This window comes from Hemicordylus capensis, chromosome 1, assembly GCF_027244095.1.
Source record: "Hemicordylus capensis ecotype Gifberg chromosome 1, rHemCap1.1.pri, whole genome shotgun sequence".
Taxonomy (NCBI): domain Eukaryota; kingdom Metazoa; phylum Chordata; class Lepidosauria; order Squamata; family Cordylidae; genus Hemicordylus; species Hemicordylus capensis.
Window position 1 is genome coordinate 411,200,013 of NC_069657.1, and position 18,083 is coordinate 411,218,095.

The 18,083-nt window shown below is 42.6% G+C and overlaps 1 protein-coding gene across 1 annotated transcript in view; it reads right to left on the bottom strand.

Moving 5' to 3' along the window:
• Nucleotides 1–590: 590 nt before the first annotated feature.
• LOC128339418 (uncharacterized) overlaps nucleotides 591–18,083 on the bottom strand; it is a 34,093-nt gene continuing 16,600 nt past the window's right edge. The window contains exons 2-3 of the mRNA XM_053283313.1: nucleotides 1,291–1,374; nucleotides 591–662 (exon numbers count right to left, since the gene is read on the bottom strand). Coding sequence (XP_053139288.1) covers nucleotides 591–662; nucleotides 1,291–1,374 — 156 coding nt within the window. The remainder of the gene's footprint in view (nucleotides 663–1,290; nucleotides 1,375–18,083) is intronic.

Sequence of the window (18,083 nt, forward strand, 5' to 3'; positions counted from 1 at the left end):
AAGTATCCACTCTCTTTATGGTTTATCTTGGTATGGATATGACTTGAGTCTGAGCCCCACAACAAAATGGTCTCTTTCACACCAAGTATCTTGTGCTCCCCTAAGCTTGTACAGTAGCTCTGACAACAGGCCAGGAGGGACTTGATGAAACAGGAGAAGGAGTGCTAGACTCTAGACAAGAGGGCTGTCCCTTTAATATTTTTGCTTTACAGCAGGGCTGCTCAACTTTGGCCCTCCTGCAGATGTTGGCCTACAATTCTTACAATGCCTGGCCATTGGCCATGTGGCTGGGGATTATGGGAATTGTAGTCCAAAAACAGCTGTGGAGTCCAAAGTCGAGCAGGCCTGATCTACAGCAGGGTTTCTCAACGTGTGGGTCCCCAGATGTTATTGGACTCCAACTCCCATAATCCCCAGCCTCAGTGGCCTTTGATTGGGAATTATGGGAGTTGAAGTCCAATTACATCTGGGGACCCACACGTTGAGAATCCCTGCTCTACAGGAAGGGAGGCAGAGCCTGGGAGGGATAGTCCGAGTCTACAGATATTTAATACCTCTTTACACCTCTGGCTCTTGTTGAAGCATGTCACTCACTGGGAACTATCCAGGGTGCTGCATCTTGCTCTGCCCAGCTGATTCCTAATTTTGGGATAGGATATCATCTGAATGAAATGAAAAGCATGGTTATCAGTATCCAAATGTCTTTGTGTGTGTGTGTTGTATGTGTTGTGTGTGTGGTTTTCACACTAGCATTTGCTGTTGTGGGGTTTGTGCAAAGTATCTTTCATTAGATTCACTCATTGTTCATAAATATGCCAGCTTTTATTCAGGCTAACTTACTGAATAGTACTGCTTAGGAGTTACTCTAAAGGATTTCATAATTTCAATAGGACTTCTCAGGAGTAATTTACTCTGGATGTCAGCCACTGACATCCTGTGTAACAGGACCACTCTGTTAGTATTAAACAATCTATGAATTAAAATATGTAAAATTTATGCACACAAGAGTTGCTCTTAGTGCCATTTTCCCTGTTCCAGGCACTTCCTAGACATTTTCAAAGCCAAAAATGCACTGTTACTCAGGTGTTGCCTATGATCCAAGTATCTTTCCTCAAAGAATAATCTTTTGCAGTGATATAGCATTCTCCCCAATGCTCAGAGAGCAGTATTTTGTCACAGAGCAATAGTTCTTCCTCAAATTGCAGCTGTTGCTATTGTGGATTGCAGTATGGAATTTACTTTCACAAATATCATGGACATCGATAGAATAAGTCCTTGAGAATTACTCACTTTTAAGTACTGGAGGAGCTCACATTTAGTAAGCAGCCTGGTAGTCTGGGTGATGACCTGCTTCCAATTTACAAAATGCTGCAGCTGGAGATATAAACACGAAGCAGCTTATCAGGCAGAAAGGCAAAGAATAACATCTTTGGTATCTTAATAGACTCATTTTCAAAAAGGTAACATTTGATAAAAGTGATGAGGCAACAAAAAGCCATCAATCTGTCTAGATTAACTTGCAAAAGATAGATATTCTTTTTGTTGTCATAAACAACTTCGAACTGCTAAAATTGATGTTTAGGTACATTATTAATAATTTCTATCGCACATTCTGCATGCAAAATTGTTGGCAGCTCCTGAAATTCCCTCTACATGCTGATCAGGGGAAGTCAGTGCTGGCATACTGGAGATTGCACTCCTAGCCAAACAGGCCAAGAATGCTTCAGTCTTGACAATAAAGCCAAAGCTAGCCAAGGGGGAGACAACAGGAAGGTGCGGCTTTATTAATGAAGACACTCTCTCATGTGCCAGGAAGCCATGGTGTTTCAGGGATGTGATTGCGGTGGAACTCATCAAGTTTATAGCCAGCTGTTCATAAGTCAGCCAGGCATTGGCCAGGATGGATCAACCCCAAAGCTCTCCAGCAGCCCAGAAGGAACAGGGAATAAGGGAAGTGAGAGCCTCAGTGTAGGGAGGGGTGGGAAAATTCACCCCTGGAAATACAGGGTGACATAATATCCTCCCCTTTCTTGATTGACACTGGACTTGGAAGTGAGCTAAGGAAAATGAGCCAGCTACTAGCACTACTTCTGAACCACCACAAACAAACACCCACTCCTTTATCCTCATAACAATCTGACAGCAATAAATCTTGTCTGATCACAGAGAAAGAACTAGGATTGCAAGGGGAGAATTTCTTAAGGCAGGGCTGCACAACTTCAGCCCTCCAACTGTTGTTGAACTTCAGCTCCCATCATCCCCAGCCACAGCGGCCAATAATCAGGGATTATGAGCATTGTAGTCCAACAACAGCAGGGAGACCTGTTGTGCAGCCCTGCCTTAAGGCCACCTAGTAAATGAATGATTGAAAACAAAACAGGAGCTTGATTGCAAAACTTCTGAGTCTAAAGTTATCATAATAGCTATGGGCCCACCCTAATATTTAGGCTGACACCTAGATTTACTATTGGCTCCAGGAAGGCCATTACATTTTCCATCACAGAAATACATAAGTCACCTGACAGGTCCAGTTGAACAGCTGTGTCTTTATATTTCTCTTGAAAACCACAAAAACCCTATATAGATTCAACAATTAGCTGTGATACAAAAGAGAATCCAATAATAATACCAATGTTCAATTTAATAAAGCTATGTCATACAATAAATAGCTATCCTAACTCAATATAATGTGGTTCCTCCAAGTCATACAATATATCTATAACAAAACTAAGTTCATTGAAATTGATAAGTGAGATCTCCTAAATGGCACAGCGGGGAAATAAACTTGCCTAGCGAGCAAAAGGTTGCCGGTTTGAATCCCTGCTGGCATGTTTCCCAGACTATGGGAAACACCTATATTGGGCAGCAGCGATATAGGAAGGTGCTGAAAGGCATCATCTCATACTGCACAGGAGATGGCAATGGTGAACACCTCTTGTATGCTACCAAAGAAGACCACATGGCTCTGTGGTCTCCAGGAGGCAACACCGACTCAACAGCACAACTTTACTTTACTATGTAACTGTGTTGTGTGTGTGTTTTTTTTTAAAACTTAGGTCCAAGAATGTCTCTTCAGATTCATCTTTTAATTTGTGCTGTTAACTTGTGGGAGAAAAAATGGATGAATGCCAGCATGATTATCTGTGTAGTACTCAACTGAAAAGTGGAATATCAGATTTATCTTGTGCCTATTGCCAGACACGTTTTGACCTTTGTGCTGTCTTCTTCAGGAACAGGCTTTAAAAGATCTATCAAGATACACACGTGTTCTTTATGTTACAATATATCCTTGACAACAAACACACACACACCAGGGCTAAGCAAAATAAACATAGTAAAATAATCAAGACTTGTAACATTTTATTTTTTTTTATTTAGTACATTTATATACCATCCCATACAAAAACATCTCTGGGTGGTTCACAATATAAAACATTTCTATCCCATCATAGGGGTTAAGCAAGTCAGTTATTTAGTTCTCCCTACTGACTGGATTCTAGCAACTCAAATAGGCTCTGTCTGCCCTTCTTTATTGTGGTATTGAATGCACCTGGATGTACCACTGAACTGAGTACCCAACATCCTAATCCTACTATAACTTACTCCTGTATACTAAAATACAATAGAGCATGTGTAAAACCAAATACCATTCTTTGGATAAGAATAATACTCTATATTTCTCATTGCAGAAAAAGCTTTTTGTAAATGAGATTAAAGAATCTGGAAGTATTATTATTGGTTGCTGCTCACAGACCATAATAAAGAACTGAACCTAATTGTTATTACCATTATTAGTATTAAGAATATGTATATAACACTTTTCAACAACAACAAAATTCTCAGTGGTTTACATGGGAAAAGGAATATTGGTTCCCTGTCCCGAAAGTGCTCACAATCTAAGAAGCAGCCCAATATAGACACCAGAAACAGCCACTGAAAAGACTCTGTGCTGAACAATTGTTCCCCCATTGCTAAAAAGGAGAGAGCCACCATTTAAAAAAGTGCCTCTTTGCCCATTTAGCAGGGGTTAAGAAAATTAAGGGGGAAACCCCTCTGAAAATAGTGAAGAGCTGACAGAATGAATTGATTAATGGCTTGATTGTAAGCAAAAATGTAGAGCTACCATTAATTAGAATCAGCCATCTGGTCTCTTATTGCCAGCACTAGGATGCATAAGGTTCTTCAGCTACATCAAGAGCACCATATATTCTTCTTGCTGACAGACACATCTACCAGTACTGGTTGAATATGACTGCTTGTGTAGAGCAGAGGGAGATGTCAGACATGAAGGAGAGAAGAAAAAAGGAAGTTTCATTATCTAAGTGATTCTCTTCCATGGCAGACTAAAAAAGGACATATCCTCTGGGACAACATGAGATTTGTGGCAGTAATTCTCTTAAGGGAATGCCACTGACAGTAGGTACCCAAAGGATATGATGAGATGGCTTTGGAAAGCTTGAGGATCAGACACTGGGAATTCCCTGGTGTCTGTGGTTTTGCAGAAGCAACCTGCTGGGGCACAACATTAAATTCTATAGTACTTTAAATACTAAGAGTCAAAGCCTGATACAATCAGCTGAAGCTGTTTTATACATTTTCAATATAGCATATTTTATTTTTAAGACAATGGGTCTGATTTTCTGTTATTCTATCCTTCTGGAATTATTTGCAGAAAAAGCTAATCAATATAGTGTGTGCTTTTAGGACTACAACTCTGGGATACAGCCAGAGGCATTGCTATGTGCTTAAAAGACTGGAGACCTGGGCCCACAGGTCCTGGTTCAGGCTCCAACTTCCATCCCACTCCCACTTTACTAGCTAGTTTGCAGCAGTGCTTTCTTCAGCGATCTTTTTCTCGCACCTCCTTGCTGTCTTCTGTCTAGTAATCTTGTATACTTTGTTGTTGAGAAGTTTGTCCCAGTGCGGAGTTGGGCGGGGTATGGAGTCAGAAAAGGGAAAGGGGGGAGAAGGAGAAAATAGAGTTGTTTCTGAATAAACTCTTGGTTACATCTATAAAAGATTACTTTGTGTTTACGAAGGAAACAGCTATGAAACATTCCTCCATAATCTGCTCCTGTCTTATCCTAGGTTTCTTTTCTTTTCTTGTTGTGGTGGCAAGTCATCAATTTTATTTTTATTTTCACCTCCCTCCTCTTCTGGCCACCTCCTTTGCTACCATCTCCTCATTTAGCCCAGAAGTAAACCACAAATTGCAGGGCCACTGAGACCGGGCTGCTGCCCTGAGAAAGAGCCCCCGCAGCATCTCAGAACCACCAGTGCTGGGATTGCAGCTTCAGAGAGCCCACAGCTTCAGCAACTCCATCTCCTCTTTCCAAGCCTATGCATGATGTAATGGAAAAGGGGATTGGTGGACAGAATGCCTTATCTCCATTTCCTCTTCTGTTCCTGGAGCACAAGAGGAAATGGGAAGGTGGTCCACCTGTCCCTCCCCATCTTAATTACAGTGCAGACTGTAATTGAGGAGGCGGCCAGGACATAGGTGGAGGAGGTGGTGACAGCAAGTGGCCACTGGGCTGACACTAACTGTTTCAGCCCAGCGTGTGCCTCCAGCCACTGTCAGCAACATACTCAGAACTCTGGAGGGAGCCCTGGATATCCAGGCAGGCACCCAGCAAAATATCTGAGGCACATACCCTTAGATCTAGACTAACAATACCCATGAATACTATCTGAATTGCAGGTAAAGCTGGAAGTCCGGGCTACAGTCTCTGTCCCTGATAGTTCCCTCTGTTTTGGACTACCTGCAGTTTTACCCCACAGCCGGTCTTCTCAGGCCTAAGTTCTGAGCGCTACAGCTCCCAACAGCTACCTTTTGTCCTCTGCATCCTAGGAGCAATGCTTATCAGAGGGAGTCTGCAGCCCTATGTAGACAGTCAAACTCACTGCACAGTTCAGTGGAGGATTGTGCTGGCCCCACTCTGTGGTTCATGTGTCTGAGTTCATGTTTGCACAGGGACATAGACACAGAGCCTGTATGTCTCATTTGTGCGATCGATGTGCTGCCAATTCAATGTGAATCATTAAGTGTGCATACATTGGGCTGCACCACCTAGAACTATGCATATATTAGCTTTGCATAAAGCCCAGGTGTGGGTGGGTTAAATGATTCTGATTCCCCCACCCACAGGTGTGTATGGTCTCTTTCAGAGGCAAGGCCAAAAGGTCACAGGACGTGAAGGCCATGTGAGAGAACTGGGGGAACAATTTCAGTTTTGTAGCAAAAGTCTGTTTGAGTGGTGGGGCTTGAACACTCCTAGACACCCGTGACAACCATGAAGGATGCTGTGCTGGGGTTGGATAAGATAGTTGCTTTCCCCCTGCTAAATATAAGATAGACATCTTTTAAAGTGGTGATTCTTTTTTATTTAGCAGGGGGAGAGCAACTGTCCCCCTCCAACTACAACACAGCATCCCTCCAGTAGTCGTGGCTGGTACTTTCTATTTTATTTATTTGATTTGATATACCACCCTTCCAAAGGTGGCTCAGGGCAGTTTACATTAAAACATACACAATTAAAATCAATTAACATTAACATTAAAAAAACAATTAAAAGCGAATTAAAATTACTATTAAAACTAGATGACATTAAAACTAAAACTATCATTAAAGGCCAGGCTAAAAAGATGAGTCTTACGGCTCTCCTGAAGGCCTCCAACGAAGACAATCCTCTTATTTCTATGGGGAGCATGTTCCACAACCTTGGGGAGACAACAGAGAAGGTCTTATCCCAGGTTGCCACCAGATGTTTCTTTTTTTATTGTGAGCCCTTTTGGGATAGAGATCCATCTTATTCATTTATGGTTTATTATTCTGTGCAAACCACCTTGAGAATTTTTGTTGAAAAACAGTATATAAATATTCACCATAGTTGAATATGCAAGCCCTCTTTCTGATACTAGACACTAGAAACAGCCACAGATCAATTTGTTCCTGGCAACCACTCTAAATTTATGCACTGGGCTTTTTTCCAGTGAATTGTTTGCAACAACTAGTTGTTAAAAGAGGTCTGCTGTGTGTTGCTGATCTTCCATGTCTAAAACCCACTGCATGATGAGTCTGAATAGGGTTTGTCTCTTATGCCCCTATTTGTCTCCATAGGTTTGTCATGATCTGTATTTTTCAAATGGAAGGCAGAAGGTAAAAACTAGCTCCCTGCTCACTATTGCAAAGTATCTAACACACAAGCTTTTCAGTGGGAATCGGACTGGGTCTTGTGCTGGCTTGCAATCTGCAAAATGGAGAGTAGTAGTGACTTAGTGAAATGGTTGAATCATGTTTATGAGATGCCTAGGAACAAGCTGTTATGTAAATGTTAATATCTTGCTGCAGCAAAAGGGAAATCAAACACATCATAAGAAATGGCATGCAACACACACTGTTTAAGACCTTCACCAATTCTGTCCTCCATGAAACAGATTCTTCAAAAAGGAGTAAAGCTCAACTAATCCACATGGAGTCGTGTGTTTCCCTCCAAATATCCACACATTGAGGTTTCTGCTAATCTCAGATTTGAAAATGAATCCATGTGTCTCTTTAATAACAGTGCCCTGTGGGAGAAGAAGAGTTGGAGGACAGCTGTTCTTTCACATAATTCATTGTTGTTGTTTACATCTATGCCCTTTTGTCCCACATTCATCACTGTAGTGCATTATTCTCTTTCTGTACAAGGCTAGCTACTAGACTTTTTGAAGGAAGGCAGTTTGAAGGACAAGTTGAGAGATGGTTCCTGCTAACCGGGCAAAGGAGCACCCTTTTAACATGGTGATTCTATTTAGCCGGGGGAGAGTAATTGCCCTATACATCCCCAGCACAATACTTCCAGTGACTGTTGCTGGTGTCTGTCTTATGTTTCTTTTTAGATTGTGAGCCCTTTGGGGACAGGGAGCCCTCTTATTTATTTATTATTTCTCTATATAAACTGCTTTGGGAACTTTTGTTGAAAAGTGGTATATAAATATTTGTTGTTGTTTCACATGGACTAGTGAGTGTCTCTGAAACAAACTGGGCACCAATAGGCTCACAGCCAGGCTGTGCTCACAGAAAAACATGATATAGGAACATAGGAACATAGGAAACTGCCATATACTGAGTCAGACCATTGGTCTATCTAGCTCAGTATTGTCTTCACAGACTGGCAGCAGCTTCTCCAAGGTTGCAGACAGGAATCTCTCCTAGCCCTATCCCCGGACGCCCGCAACTCTCGTGCCTACCCATCTCTGAATGTAAAAGCGAAGGGGCCCCAGAGTCCAAACTGAAGTGGGTAGATACAGTAAACATTTTGGGGACTGAATATGGGATTAAGGAAAAAGCCTGGGGGTGGGGGAAAATTGGACAGATTGGGAAGAAAAAGTAATGATTAAAATCACCATGTGGAAAAAATGGAGCCTTGCCATGTACCAGAAAGCGGTTTACATCCGGACTTACCTGATACCCCCGGTGCATAACCTGTCGGTAGTCTATCCTCCCCCGCTCAATCTCCTTCGGAGAGTTGAAAGCCAGATCTTCCGTCTAGTATGGCACACAGCGTCCTTCCCTTTGGCCTGTGCGGTAGCATTTAAGGAGGTTGAGCGGGGAGGCCTAGCCCTACCTGCCCTGCAACCCTATTTTGTAACTGAATTCATGTCCCACAATTTTGGAAACTGGATTTTCATGAATGTCCATAATATGTCCAACCTCCTGCAAAAAACCTGGGTCTCGCTTTTCGCTCTGCGTTGACGCAAGTCAGCATGGGGCATAGCATGGTGGGGGAAAGGATCTTTCAATGGTAATATCACACAAGTATTAAAAAGAGAACACACTGACTACTTGAGAGATTTGTTATTCACACTTAAAAAATGGAAGGTTGAACCGGATCTATTTAAAGGATCCTCCTCAGTTAAGCAGCTAAGGAAAACAATTTATGGAGAGATTCTAGAAGTGGGTTTCTTAAAACCTAATTTAGAACGTAAACACTACAAACACCGCACTTAACAGTACTTGTTGCAACCCAATCACCCTATCGCTCTCTTTAAAGAGAAAAAAGTCCCTTTCCATTTATGGGAAACAAGGTGGCGCTTATACCATCAAGTACTACCACTTAATGAGGCTAAGCCATGGCTCCCAGAGGACCAGCAAGAGTGCCCTAAAATAACCTGCAAACAGAAAGCTAGTGAGCTAGGCAAAACATTCAGGGAAACCCACTCACATTTCTTCAAAGAGTGTGTGGTAGCCAAAAGAGTGTGGCAGGGAGTAAGCAAGCTGTTAAAGTGGCCTGATTTGGAAAAACAGACTTGGGAAGAACTAACCTCGGGTTTGAGCGATAGAACCTCCTTTCGAGGTCCCAGAAAGAAACCTTCAAGGAAACGGGACAGAATGGGTGCCCTCATACTAGGGAACTGGAACATTCTCCTTCTCGTAATCAGGTTAGTAAACCTGTATGTCATTTATGCAATGCTCCTGCATAGGAATTGGGAGGGAAGACGCGACTAAGAGGTTCATGCAGATGAGACAGTAAATCTCTTCTGGAAAAGTTTGTATGGTTATGTGCAAAAAGACAAGAGTATCTCTTCTAAACAGCAATGGGACAAATTGTGGAAATGGACGTCGGACGTAACCCCCCCGATTACCTGACGTGCCTTGAAATCCCCCACCCCCGAGTTACAGTACTACCTGCATATACTTCATAACCTGGTGGGTTTCCAAATCCTTGTGTGTAAATCTTTGTAGAGATATCATGTACAAACAACCACTTTGCATATAATTGTGCTTTTGCAACGTACTGTATGCTTTGGTAGTTTGTTGGTTCAATAAAAAAATCTTGTCCTATAAAAAAAATCTTGTCCTATCTTGGAGAAGCCAGGAAGGGAACTTGAAACCTTCTGCTCTTCCCAGAGCGGCTTCATCCCCTGAGGGGTATATCTTGCAGTGCTCACAGATCAAGTCTCCTATTCATATGCAACTAGGGCAGACCCTGCTTAGAGTCATGACTGCCCTCAGGTCTCTTGGCAAACTGCCCCCATGGGCACCCTCCAATGAGAAAATTGCTCCACCAGCACGACATGAAGGTGGTCTTGGGAATCAACAGTGGGCCCTTCTGAGGGCCCTAGGAAACTATCTATCCAACAATGCCAACTTCTCTCACCAATCCTGGCATGAGTGAACCTCTGCATGGGGGCTATTTAATATATATAAAACATCAGTAGTTTGTGCAATTTATCAAACATGGGTGATGGCCTTGTTCTTCTCACTTTGGACAGTCTATGACAGGGCTGGGCAAACATGCCCCTCCAGATGTTGTTGAACTACAACTCCCATCATCCCCAGCCACAATTCTGGATGAGGATGCTGGGAGTTGTAGTTCAGCAACATCTAGAGCAGGGATTCTCAACGTTGGGTCTCCAGATGTTATTGGACTTCAACTCCCATAATCCCCCACCCCAGTGGCCTTTGGTGGGGATAACATCTGGGGACCCAACATTCAAAATCCATGATCTAGAGCAGGGATTCTCAAAGTTGGGTCCCCAGATGTTATTGGACTTCAACTCCCATAATCCCCAGCCATAGGGCCCTGGGGCTTGGGATTATGGAAGTCCAATAACATCTGGGGACCCAACATTGAGAATCCCTGATCTAGAGGGCCAAGTTTGCCCAGCCCTGGCCTATGAGGATTTGGGAAAGCTTGGGATTTAAATGGCCCAGAGCTTACCATACTGCTAACTCTTTCACTCTTATGGGTCAATTAGATGTCCAGCTAAATGTGCTTTAAAGACCATGCTTGCAACTGGAAGTGCTTCTTCTTTCAGGAAAAACCCTACTGTGGGGGTGTTGTTTATGAGGGAAGCAGCTATAAAATAAACAGGCAGGCACAACGCTACCTGAGCTCACAGGAAGGGGGAGGTCAACTGCTCTTTACACTTTCCCCCCTGCCAAGAATAACCTCCCAAAGCTGCTATTTTCCCTGAAAACTGCTTCTTACAGCCATTTTCAAAGTGGCAAAAGATTAACCTCCCCTCTCTTGTGTGTCGATCAGGACTGGACATTGTAGTGGCTGTTTTTCCCCCTGAAAGAAAAGGTGCTTCATAACTCTTTACAGTTCATTTAGATGAATGTCTTGTTCAATATCCAATAAATGTTTGCAGATTGCCTTCACACAGTTTATCTCCACAGGCATGCCTATTTCTGATACAAAATTTAAATTTTTCTCTAGACTTAATTAATTGTTTAAATACATGCATACCTGTTCAAGGCAGTCTACAAAAACAACAACAAAAAACATTAAAGTAGTAAAAAAACCAAGCCAAATAAAAACATCACAGCAGCAGCAATTTTTAAAATTGGAATGAAGCTCCAATAAAAGCTACATAACAACAACAGTGGCAAAAAACCCACAATAAATTATATTAACATACTGAGTTTAAAGCCAGGTAAATAAAAACATTTCTACCTGGTACTGGGAATTCATAAGCATAGACACCAGGCAAACAGGGAGGGCATTCTGTAGATGGGCTTAATTGCACATTACAGGGCTCTCTCATGGGCCTCCACATGTCTCCCTAATAGTGAATCATAAAAGAATTGTGTGATGCGAGATCAGTTTCTCTACCCCCCTTCCAATTCACTGCCTTTCATTTGCAGAGTTATAATAAGCCTGTTGGAACAAGTGTTGTGCACTACATTTCAGAACAGGTAAATGTTCATGTACAATCGGTACTGTGGGTCACCAGACAAAGCACACTTGCTCAGCTGCTAGTAATGATCTCTCTTTATTTGAGGAGAACAGCGCCCAGGCATAGCATTCATGCACATGAGAGTGAGAGGAATAAAGCACTGTGGCTAGAGGGCAGCCCCAATAAGAAGGAATACATTTTGGAGCCCATGCACAGAAATAGGATGTACAGCTATCTTGAAAATGGCTAAAGGAGGCTATCACTTGCCAGAAGCTGCTTTTGTTGCTGCTTGCTTCCTTAGAATGTTTCATCTTTTCAAACAAATTCCCTCTTTCCTCCTTCTAACAAAATTTGCCTCCAAGTGGGAATAATCTTTCAGGTTATGAATACTTCATTTGATGTGTTAAAAATGGATCTTCATCTCTGCTGCTCTGAAATCTGCTCCTTGGATTTCTTCTAATCAGGGTTGGTTTCCGGGCGGGGCGGGGCATAATAGACTGGCAATTAAGGAAAGCCTTCCCACAGCTGAACATACTAGATCAAAGCAAAACTCTTCTGCAAGTCAGCTCAGCTCCTCCACACATTTGGTTACTCGGTTTAGGCAACCTGTGCAAGAACTCTAATACTTTGCAAGTGATTTGAAGTTAGATTTGCTAAACATTAACTCTTTTGCTGTGTAGCCTTAACATGTGGCACTGTGAAGTAAGCACTCACAAATGTGTTCATCATGAGAATTCTACAAGAAAGGGAGGAGGAGGGGGAAAGCATTGTCTGTGAGCTGAATACAGAGGCAGGGGGCACAGGGAGTGCCTTCCTTACTCTGGAGCTGGGTGCAAATTCTAGACTTATGGCTGCTGCCTGCCTCTATACCCAGCTCTCAGACAATCATTTCTCCCTACCTTGCTTATAGAATTCTCATTATGACCAATCGGGAGTACGCATGGCTTTCGAATTAGGGTAGGAGGCTGCCTTCCCCTACCCTAATGACGATTGTGAGAACAGCTCTCTTGTGTTCCATGATGAAAAGAAGGCAGGATATAAATAAGGGGTGGTTCAGACAAATCCTCCATTCACCAGCCCGTATGATAAGGATATGTGAGTGCTTATCATGGGGGAACCAGGGCACTTGCGGGTGGAGGACATGTATGCTTATGGCACACACATAAGAACAGCCCTGCTGGATCAGACCCAAGGCCTATCTAGTCCAGCATCCTGTTTCACACAGTGGCCCACCAGATGCCGCTGGAAGCCTACAGCAGGAGTTGAGGGCATGCCCCCTCTCCTGCTCTTACTCCCCTGCAAATGGTACTCAGAGGCATCCTGCCTTTGAGGCTGGAGGTGGCCTATAGCCCTCCGACTAGTAGCTGTTGATAGGCCTCTCCTCCACGACGTTATCCAAACACCTCTCAAAGCCGTCCAGATTGCTGGCTGTCACCACATCTTGTGGCAGAGAATTCCAAAAGTTGATCATGTGTTGTGTGAAGAAGTAGCTCCGTTTGCTGGTCCTAAATTTAGTGGCAATCAATTTCATGGGATGACCTCTGGTTCTAGTGTTATGGGAAAGGGAGAAGAATTTCTCTCTATCCACTTTCTCCACACCATGCATGATTTTATAGACCTCTATCATGTCTCCCCACAGTCGTCTTTTTTCTAAACTAAATAGCCCCAGGTGTTGTAGCCTTGCCTCATAAGGAACTGGTGGCCCCTGATCATCTTGGTTGCCCTCTTTTGCACCTTTTCCAGTTCTACAATGTCCTTTTTTAGATTTGGTGACCAGAATTGTACGCAGTACTCCAGGTGTGGCCGCACCATAGTTTTATATAAGGGCATGATAGTATTAGCAGTTTTATTTTCAGTCCCCTTCCTAATGAAATTGACCTTTTTCACAGCTGCATCACTTTGAGTCGACACTTTCAACGAGCTGTCCACCACGACCCCAGGATCCCTCTCCTGGCACTGGCAGCTCAGATTCCATCAACATATACTTGAAGTCGCCAACATTGAACTGCATTCGCCATTTTGTTGCCCACTCACCTAGTTTGGAGAGATCCTTTTGGAGCTCCTCACAATCTGTTTTGGATTTCACTACTCAAAAGAGTTTGGTATCATCTGCAAATCTGGCCACCTCACTGCTTACCCCTGCTTCTAGATCATTTATGAATAAATTAAAAAGCACCAGTCCCAGTACAGATCCCTGGGGAACCCCACTTCTTACTTCCTTCCATTGTGAAAACTCTCCATTTATACCTACCCTCTGTTTCCTGTCCTTCAACCAGTTTTCTGGTTGAAGGACAGGAAACAGAGGGTAGGTATAAATAGCAATCCGCACATGTACTTTTTCTCAGGAGTCTTTGATGAGGAACTCTGTGAAAAGCTTTTTGGAAGTCCAGGTATACTATGTCAACTGGATCACCCTTATCCACACACTTGTTGACACTCTCAAAGAACTCCAAAAAGGTTTGCAGAAGCCATGCTGGTTCTCTCCCAGCAGGGCCTGTTCTTCGTTGTGCTCTACAATTTTATCCCTGAGGATGCTTTCCATAAATGTGCCTGGAACAGACGTTAAGCTAACCAGCCTGTCTTATTATGAGTTGTTGGGCTAGTGCACAAAGTATCATCCGGACCAGCCCTAGATTTAGACACTGGAATATCTTATTTGGTTTTCTTGGTATTACTTGCAATCTCTTTTTTTAAACTTCTCACTATATTAAACTAATCTGGGAAAGCTTTGCTCTGGGAGCTAAAGCCATTAAGTTGATGGATGCACAGAGCAGGGCCTTTCTGGTGGTGGCTTTATTTCTGTGAAGTTCTTTTTCCAGGGAAGCTTGTTAGTTAAGCCTGTTATCCTTTAAGCAGCTGGTTAAGACCTACCTACTTCAGTAGGCCTTTGAAGTGGTGGGCAGACATGGTTTCTATCCACTGCTGTTTTTAGTTGCCTTTTGTTGAATATAGCTGTTTTGTTTTGTTTTGTTGGTTTTATTCTGGATTGGAATCTGTTTTGTCCTTGGAATATTTGAAAGCAGCCTGACAGGCCCTGCTGAAGCCATATGGTAGGTCTAGCAGACTTGAGCCATTTTTGGAAGGGTGGTATAGAAATTGAATTTAATAATAATAGTGCTCCAGAATTTCAGTGTGCTGGTCACCCATAAAAGCACTATGACAACTAGAGAAAGCTAACATTGGGAAGCACATTTCATATTTGATTTTCTTTAGAGCAACAGAAAGGTGGAGTTGAATGCCTGGGATCTGGATATCGGCTATAGATGATGAACTAGAACATTTGGCATCATGCATGATGTTGCCAATTGTGTTTGCCAGTAATGTGCTGAGGAGAGGCAGGGGAACACTTTTAAAGAAGAAATGGCATGTGGGAGGAGGACGGCTTCTCTGCCTGCTGCTTTTCCTTGGCCATCGCTCCCTCTCCCCAGCTACTTTCCCCCACTTGATCAGCAGGCATCTCTCAGAAATCTGGATGGAGGAAAAGTGGATTGGAAGGCTGGACTGCAGAGAAGAAGCAATGGGAAGGGTAAGTACCCCCCACACATTCATGCACGTGTATGCACATGCATACACTTCAACTTCTCCGCTGCAACTTCCCTCTACCACCACTTTGCATTTGGGTGGCAAACACCTGATTGGGAATCCCCATGTCTGTTGCCCAACATGCAGTTGCACCCTAAGTTTTCAAGTTTTGTGAGACTGTGCACCACACTTCAACAGTAGGACTACACAGCCCAGCCAACGTATCTGGATGAAAGCTATCCTGATCCTTCCCAACCTGGAAGATACCTGAACCCAAAGTTTTAGGAGCACTCTCAGATCTGAAGTCTTCGATCAGACCAGAGTGTCATATTTTGTTTTGTAAATAAAAAGCTTTAATTTATGTCAGATAAAAATAAGCATAGATTACAAATCTGTATGTGCCTTCAGATATTTCATTTTCATTCCACATAAAATCCTTAAGAATTACACTGGTAAAAAGATTTTCAGCTGCTTTCAAATGAAATTTGAGGAGAAGAACAATACATACGAATACATTTACATCACTCATCATTGTGCCCTATTTTTCTTTCCTGAAAATTCTTTTAAAATGCTAATCTGTGACTTGGTAATCCACACCTTTGGTTAAAAAGGAATAAAGGTAGTTCATTGGTGCTTCTTACTGCTTCCAAGCTGATATGGAAAGGATTTAATTACTGAGGCTTGGTGGTTGTTAAAAAAGAATCAGAAAAAAGATGATTTAATGAAGTTATTCCTCTTATTTGTATTCATAGGCACCCTGCATGCAGATAGTATGAGATACAGTAAATTAAAATGAAGTGTGGTGCAATAATTACCAGTGTTGTAATTCTGTTTGAGGAGTTTGTACTAAAATGGTTTAGTTTCCAACTGAAATCAGACTTTAAGATTCAGCCTCTACCTGGAGGATGCATGTGGCATTTGAAGACTGTAGATATTCTTCTTACTGAAAGACTCCATCATGATCTATTCTAGACCTATCAAATATTGTCATTAGAATTTTTTTTTTTTTAACCAGATCCTGCTGCCCACCATTTAGACATCTGAGCCAAGATATCTTAGGCTGGGTTCCTATGAAACCGTAGCAAGTATGTAGGGAGGAGAGCTAGTCTTGTGGTAGCTAACATGAATTGTCCCCTTTGCTAGCAGGGCCTACCCAGGTTTGCATTTGGATGGGTGACAATACCTGAGCACTGTCTGCTGTAAGATATTCCCCTTAGGGGATTGGTAAAGCATCTACCACAGATGCTCAGTGGTAGAGCATCTGCTTGCACGCAGAAGGTCTCAAGTTCACTCCCTGGCATTTCCAGGTAGGGCTGGGAGGGACTCCTACCTGGAACCCTGGAGAGCCACTACTAGTCAGTGTAGCCAATACTGTGCTAGATGGACCAATGGTATATATAGTATAAAGCAGCTTCTCATGTACAGGAGAATTGCCAGTACCTATTGGGCATGCACTCCCACTACTGCTGCCTTTTCTGTGTTGTCCAAACTTAGAAATGTTGGGTGGAGAATGTCTTGTACCCACCTCAGCCCAACATTGCCAGACCAACTTCAAATTTTAGGGTTGGCTGTTGGGCGGAGGTGGGTACCGGATATTCTCTGCCCAACATTTCTGTGTTCTGATAACACTGAAACAGTGGCAGTAGTGCAAGTGTGCACCCTGGGGTTCTCCTGTACTGCTGCCATGTTGTGGGAACCCAACCTTAGATTTGGAATGGAACTCTGGGCAACTGGGCTTCCAGAAACCCACCTTTCAGCAACAGCAGCAGTAAATCTTTAGGTAAATATATCTTTGGGAATATAAATGTATGAATCTTCTTTACACTGAGTCAGTCTAAGTATTCAGTATTGTCTACGATGACTGGCAATAGCTTTCTAAGGTTTCGGACAGGTATCTTTCCCAGCCTTACTTGGAGATGCCACGAATTGAACCTAAGACCTTCTGCATGCAAAGCATATGCTCTAGCATCGAGCTATGCCCCTCATTGAAGATAAAATTTGGGCTTAAAATCAAATTTATAGCAAATTTGTAGAGAAAGAAGCTAAAGTTTGTAAATAGTGCCCAAAAATCAATTCCAAAATTTGTTACTATAAATTGCCAGATTTTCCAAATTACTATACAGTGTGAACAAGTTGTTACAACCCTAACTTGAAGTTCATCTCTTCAAAGAAAACAATCTGCTTTCTGTTCCCGACACATAAAATCCTATGTGAATACATGTAAGGGAGAAAAGAAAAATTGGCTTAATTTTGCTTCCTTCTTCTCTGATTGAACTCTTTCATTTAAAAGAAGATTCCATTTTCAGTGTAATATAAATATTTCAGTCCTGACCATTAATTGCAAAGGAGACGAAAGGGCCTTGAATAAAAAGGAATAATTAACCGCATAGCAAGAGATCCCTCATCTTGGCAATAATATGGTGCATTCCAGCTAGAACTGGAAAGGCTGGCTTCCAGAAAGCCCAGAAACTTGTGAATTTGTGTTTTTTAAAAAACACAACACCTGAAAAACATTATTTGAGAAACATGAGAAAGGGCTCACTTAATACCTTTGTGAATTCACAGCAACCCACAGGTCATTCCTTCATGCAAGTGAAGAGTGTAGTTTAGCTTTATTCACAGCTTCCTTGGACATAGCATGAAGAAAATAATAAAGTACTGTTTTCTGGGTTGCTGTGCAACTTTACTTTAGATCACAGATCTGAGCACCAAAACCTACTCCTAGAACAAATCTAGAGGTTCACTTCAGCCAGCTTTCAACCTCTCTCTGTCCTCCACAGGGGCAGTTCACCCATGAGGCAAGGTGAGGTGACTGCTTCAGGCAGGGAGTTCACCCTAAGACAGTAAATGTGGGGATGCCGCCCCCACCCCATGGGCATCACCCACCTGCCTGG